At 49.9% G+C, this 6,563-nt stretch overlaps 1 protein-coding gene across 1 annotated transcript; it reads left to right on the top strand.

Annotated features, from left to right (window-relative positions):
* The first annotated feature begins 829 nt into the window (after nt 1-829).
* LOC100902978 (uncharacterized) lies at nt 830-4,900 on the top strand. The gene has a single exon (XM_003740936.1). The coding sequence runs from the start codon at nt 830-832 to the stop codon at nt 4,898-4,900; it is 4,071 nt and encodes a 1,356-aa protein (XP_003740984.1).
* The last annotated feature ends 1,663 nt before the right edge of the window (nt 4,901-6,563 follow it).

The raw sequence follows: 6,563 nt of genomic DNA, 5'->3' as shown, positions 1-6,563 counted from the left end.
GCTCGGCGAATTATTTTCGCTCATGGGAAATCGTTCTTTCCCATCGCATACGCTCGTCGAATTATATACATATAGGGGGGATATTCCTACTCATTTTCGAATTCTCTCTGCAGGGGGTTATTCCTACTCATTTTCGAATTCTCTCTGCAGTCTTCATAGCATTAGATCACAAACGATGCTCCAAAGCACGGTGGAACAGAAATTCCGATTGAGATACGGTTGACGAATCCCTATCGACGCTTAAGGGGGATTGTTTTCTCCCATCGCCGGACTTAGGATATTTTTCAATTCACTCCAGTCAATATATTCTAGCTCACTCGCGACTCGCGACCCATGTCCGCAGTCTTCGCACCATCAAGGCACAAGCCTGAATGACGCTGTAATATACGGTCGAAGGATAAATTCGAAATGATAACGAACTTTCTATCCTTCCATTCCGTTTTTCCCAAAATCATTTTATTTCGTGCAAGTGAAGAACAATCGAAGAGATAATATGCCGAAGTGCAGAGGACTTCGCCGTCGTCAGACGCGGTCGTATCGGCAACTCCATCGAGTGCGTGTACAGAAAACCAGAAATCGTGGAATGAATCTCGAGGAAGGAGTCGACCAAGCTTCGGATTCAAGCCTGACGAGCGATCACGGCGCAACTCGAAGCGAGGTTCGTTCCAGTGTCGATCAGAATCCACCGGAAACGAACCCTATGTGTGAGTCGGAAGCCACAGAGCTGCAGAGGGGCCGAGCCTTGCGAGGTGCCCAAGGGATTCGACAGACAAGAGGGAGGGCACGCGAGGTCGATCATTATCCTACTCAAGCTCATTCCTTAGGCAGAATGGACAGCCAATGCTCCGCATGCATGGCCGCCCATTTCCAAGGGGAGAGAACGATGCCCGGGGGTAGTGCCTACACTACGTGTTGCGCCAAAGGTAAGGTTCACGTCGCGCTATTCGAACGATTCCCGCCGCCTCTGCGTGATCTTTTCCTCAACCAAGATCAAGACTCCAAGAGTTTTCGTCAGCATATTCGGAACTACAATAACGCTCTTGCGATGGCATCAATGACGGCCAAGATAGAACCACCCTCAGGAAACGGCCCATACTGCTTCCGTGTCCACGGTCAAGTCTATCATAGGATCGGAGGACTTCGACCTCCGAGTGGACAGTTACCGCAGTGCGCTCAGGTTCTGATCATGGATACTGAGCAGGCGGCTCAAGAGCTAGCTGGACGGGAAGTAAATCGGAACTGCTGCCCGAACACCTTCGGTCTACTCCATAGAATACTCAATGATGCCAATCCTTATGCACAAGCCTTCAAGCTCATGGCTCAAGTCGCTGATGAAGAAGCAGAGAGGGCCCAACGGGATGGTTGTCCTGGAAGACCAGTGCGGATGGTTTTCCACCAGAACGAGCATGATGACCAACGGCGCTACAATGCGGCAACTGCAAACGAAGTTGCCGTGGTTTACGTGGGTGATGAAGAGGACATTCCTGGGGAAAGGTTGTTGGTCGTGCATGAAAGTACCGGCAATCTCCGAATTATAAGTTACTTAGACAAACTCTGTGATCCGCTTTCGTATCCCTTATTTTTCCCTTCTGGAGGTGAGGGATGGCACCCTCAAATGGAACGACGAGAACCGACTTCATCTCGGCGCTGTAGGGTCACCCAGAAGGAGTATTATTCCTATCTGCTATTTACTCGGGATGGTCTCTTCAATCCTCTGCATTACGCGGGAAGACTCTTGCAGCAGTTTGTCGTTGACAGTTGGTTGAAGATTGAAATGAATCGCCTTAATTATATTCGTCAGAATCAACGAGAACTACGACTGGATACAGTACGGGGTCTCCAAGACTATATGTTGAGCGACCCAGATGACTCTGTTCAGCCCGGACGACGAATTGTCCTAGCCGCAACGTTCAATGGAGGTCCGAGATATATGATCGCTCAGTACCAAGACGCGATGAGCATCGTATCCAAATATGGCAAGCCGGATTTGTTCTTAACCTTTACATGCAATCCAGCTTGGCCAGAAATAACTTCGAATCTCAGCCAGGGGCAGACTGCTTCGGAGCGACCTGATTTGATCGCACGAGTTTTTCAGCTCAAAGTGAAGGCGTTTTGTGACGAGGTCGTGAGAAAACAAGTGCTTGGGGAGGTGGCTGCGTACATATATGTGATTGAGTTCCAGAAGCGGGGCCTGCCCCATATGCACATGCTTCTGACCCTGAGTGGTGATTCTAAACTGAGGACCCCGAGTGAAGTGGACTCTCTGATTTCCGCCGAGCTCCCCGATCCTATCGCGGCTCCTGAGCTCTACAAGATTGTTTCTTCGTGCATGATCCATCGACCGTGTGGGAAGCACAATCCCAGTTCACCGTGCATGATCAATGGGCAGTGTTCGAAGAGCTTTCCAAAAAATTTCCGAGATGAAACTTCGCTTTCCGCCGAAGGTTATCCGGAATATCGTCGACGTCAGAATGGCCGCAGAATCATATGCCAGGGGGTGCACCTGGACAATCGTTTTGTGGTGCCCTTCTGTCCGTATTTGACGCTCCTCTTCGATGCTCACATCAACGTCGAGCTTTGTGCTCTCCTTCACGCGGTCAAGTATCTCTATAAGTATCTTTATAAAGGACCAGATCGAGCGAGAATCCGTTTGCAGCAGGCTCGGTTGCCGGAAGAGGAGGCACACGATGAGATCGATGCTTATTGGGACACCCGTTATGTGTGTGCCCCAGAGGCGATTCATCGAATTTTCGCCTTTCCATTGAATGATCGCAGTGATGCCGTAACCAGGCTGCAAATACATTTACCAGGTTTCGAAAGTGTCCGGTTCGAAGCGGGTACTGAAGAAGCTGCTTTGATTTCGGCCAGAGATCGCTTTTCTACCCTGACAGCTTTCTTCGACAAAAACCGGCGCTGCCGAGATTTGCAAGAGGAACACGGAATGATTCCCGATGATTTGATCGACTCTCGGAAACTCCGGTACCATGAGATGCCCGAAAAATTCATTTTTAAAAACCAGCGATGGCAGGAACGGAAGCGCGGTGGTAATCGTAACATCGGACGAATGTACTTCGTTAGTCCTCAAGATCACGAGCGCTTCGCTTTGCGCCTGTTGCTGTTGTATGGGACAGGCTTCACCTCCTATGAAGATGTTCGTACCGTGAGCGGTCAAACCTACTCCTCTTTTGTTGAGGCTGCGAGAGCGAGTGGTTATCTGAGAGACGATTCATATTCCCGAGACGCTCTTCAAGAAGCTTCTGCTCAGAACATGCCACGGCAACTGCGGAGCTTCTTTGTTGCCTTGATCACCTTTGCGGATATACAACCACCGCATACTGTGCAACTTTGGGAGGAATATAAGCCGAATTTCATGGAAGACTTCATACATGCGGGACTGTCGACCGAAATGGCGGAGTCGAAAGCTTTTCACGATATCGTTCAGCGGCTTTCAGAACTCGGGCGGGATTATTATGCTCTCCTCCCCCTCGATATACCGCAATTCGAGGAAATCGAGACAGCCGTCAATCTCGAAGAACACCGCGCGTTCGGAGCTGAACTATATCAGCAGCTGAATCCGGAGCAAAGAGTTATTGTGGATGAAGTTCTTAAAGCGATTGCAGATCGACGAGGACAATGCTACTTCGTTGACGGTCCAGGTGGTAGTGGAAAAACATTTGTTTACACGACTATTTACCACTTAGCCTCATCCAAAGGTTTTAAAGTGATGAATGACGCATGGACTGGAATCGCCGCCAATCTTCTGCCTGAGGGCCGGACTGTGACTTCTGCTTTCCGTTTGATTGTCCCGAACAATAGTCGTTCATCCAGCATCAAAGGGCAATCGAAAGAGGCAGGACTTTTACGTAGCACGGACGTCATTATATGGGACGAGGCTCCAATGGCTCCCAAGACTGCTCTTGAAACCATTGATTCATTGCTGCAAGATATCATGAAGAATACCGCACCCTTTGGTGGTAAGACCATAGTTCTCGGCGGCGATTTCCGTCAAATTTTGCCCGTCGTCGAGCGAGGATCTCGCGGTCAGATAGTAGACTCATGTCTCAAGTATTCAGATCTATGGAAACATTTCCAGCAAGTCCGCTTATCTCGGAATATGCGTTTGAGCTCCGATGATTTAACTTTTCGGCAATGGCTCCATCAACTAGGAGACGGAATGCTGCCTGCGGACATGGATATCCCGGAGGACATGCGCTGCCAAGGAAATCTCGCAGATGTTATCTATGGTGACATCTGCGCCGAAAATCACGGCATAGATTTCGCCGAGCGGACGATTCTGACGCCGAAAAACGCTCAGGCATTGAAAATTAATGATTATGTTTTGAACAAACTAGCGGGCGAGAAGAAGACCTTCCTAAGCGAGGATGAAGCGATCGTGGAGGACCCGAGTGACGCATCTCATTTCCCTACAGAGTTTCTGAATAAGATGACGCCGGCAACCCTTCCGCCCCATGAATTGAACTTGAAAACAGGATGTATTGTCATGCTGTTGAGGAATTTAGACGTGAAAAATGGTTTGTGTAATGGTACGCGATTCATAGTTACGGAGATTTTATCTCGAGTACTGATTTGCAGCTTCGCAACTGGGTATAACAGAGGGTCGTCTGTTCTAATTCCGAGAATTGACTGTTACTACGCTCATGCGACACTCCCATTCCGACTTCGACGGAGGCAGTTTCCGATTCGTCTAAGCTTCTGTATGACTATCAACAAGGCACAGGGCCAGTCGTTCTCTCGCGTTGGAATCGATTTACAGGAAGCGATCTTCGCTCACGGTCAACTTTACGTTGCGCTTTCGAGAGCAACGAGTCGAGGCGGGATTTCAATTGCCTCACCGAACAATCGCATGAGAAACATTGTCTATGACGAAATTTTGCGGTAAATTTCACCCTTAATTGTCGACTGATATAGTACACCTCAATTCTCGGCAAGCGTTCGAATTCCGAGCCATACTCGACGCTGCCATTGATCTGACGTCGTTTCGCGGTCCCAGCGTCGGCTCCTCCCGCGGTGCGGGTACCCCACCACTACCACTATCGGATGCCCCGGCTCGGTGGCCGCATCCCGGGCTATGGTTTCCGGCCCCAGTTCCAGCAGTTCCAGATGCTCGCCCAGATCGCACACCAGATCTTATCGGAGATTGTGGGGTTTGTTGCATATGCCCAAGTTCCAAAACTCTTACATCATTGTCCATCCCCCACGCTTTGTCGAAACCCATTTTAGATATCGAACGTACTACGTTCGAGGCTGAGTTCATCACCGATCAGTGATGACTCAAAAATCATTTGTTCTAATACACACTCGCCTTCCACCCCCCCCCCGCCAACACTTGATACTGTTAGGGATCATTCTCGGCGTGAACGTACCACGGACTCTAGTTAGGTCCATTGCGTGCGCCTGAGGAGTTTTTCTGCGAATCCACTGTGATGTTTCTTTCCATTTTTGAAATAAAAAAAAAATTGAAAACTTCCACGAAACGTACTCGCCAGCTAAGAGGATGACCACTATCCGCTTGATGTTCGCCCACGCAGCCCGTAGTGCATGGCGAGTCCATCAGCTCGACGTGGAGACCGCGTACCTTCACGGGAATCTGCAGGTGCAGAAGAGGTGCTGATGGAGGAACCTGCCATCTTTGAGAAGGGAGGCGGAGTCTGTCCACTGAAGAAGGCATGGTATGGCCTCAAACAGGCGGGGCGGGTATGGTTCGAAACCCTGAACGCAAGCCTGAAGAAAATAGGCCTCTGCGAGTTCAAAGCCGATAGATGCTGTCACTACATTAAGCGAAGAGCTCAAGTTCTCATCTTGAAGATCTACGTCGACGACTTTCTGATCTTCACGAACAGCCCAGACTTACATAAAGAAGTTATACGAGGCCTCGGGGAAATATCTATATCTATATATATAAAAACGTATGTCTGTCTGTCTGTCTGTTTGTCTGTCTGTCTGTATGTCCGGGGTACCCTATAGACTCGAAAACGGCTGAACCGATCGTCATGAAAATTTAGGAGCGTGTTCTGGGCGATCCAGCGGTGGTTATAGGGGGGTCAGTTCTCCGATGCGATGAGTCCTTCTACCTTAAAAAAATTATTTGAGTGGTCCTCTCACTGAGAATCAAAGATTTCATCAAGGGAAAGACGGGAATTCGATTTTTCGGAGGACATATCTAATAAAAGCGGGGGCACGGGGAGGCGGGGAAACGGGGAAGTGGGGAACAGGGAAAGCGGGGAACCGGGAAAGCGGGGAACAGGGAAAGCGGGGAACCGGGAAAGCGGGGAACCGGGAAAGCGGGGAACCGGGAAAGTGGGGAACCGGGAAAGCGGGGAACCGGGAAAGCGGGGAAACGGGAGGAGTGGGGAATCGGGAAAGTGGGGAACCGGGAAAGCAGGGAAACGGGAGAGTGGGGAAATGGGAGAGTGGGAAACGGGAAAGTGGGAAAACGGGAAGTGGGAAAACGGGAAAGTGGGAAAACGGGAAAGTGGGAAAACGGGAAAGTGGGAAAACGGGAAAACGGGAAAGTGGGGGAAATGGGAGAATGGGAAAACGGG

This window comes from Galendromus occidentalis, unplaced genomic scaffold (assembly GCF_000255335.2).
Source record: "Galendromus occidentalis unplaced genomic scaffold, Mocc_1.1 scf7180000077100, whole genome shotgun sequence".
NCBI classification, from domain to species: Eukaryota; Metazoa; Arthropoda; class Arachnida; order Mesostigmata; family Phytoseiidae; genus Galendromus; species Galendromus occidentalis.
Note: the sequence above shows the minus strand (reverse complement) of the source record. Positions and strands in the feature narration are given on the sequence as shown.

Coding starts and splice junctions, on each gene's coding strand:
- LOC100902978 (XM_003740936.1), top strand. CDS start 830: ATGGACAGCCAATGCTCCGCATGCATGGCCGCCCATTTCCAAGGGGAG.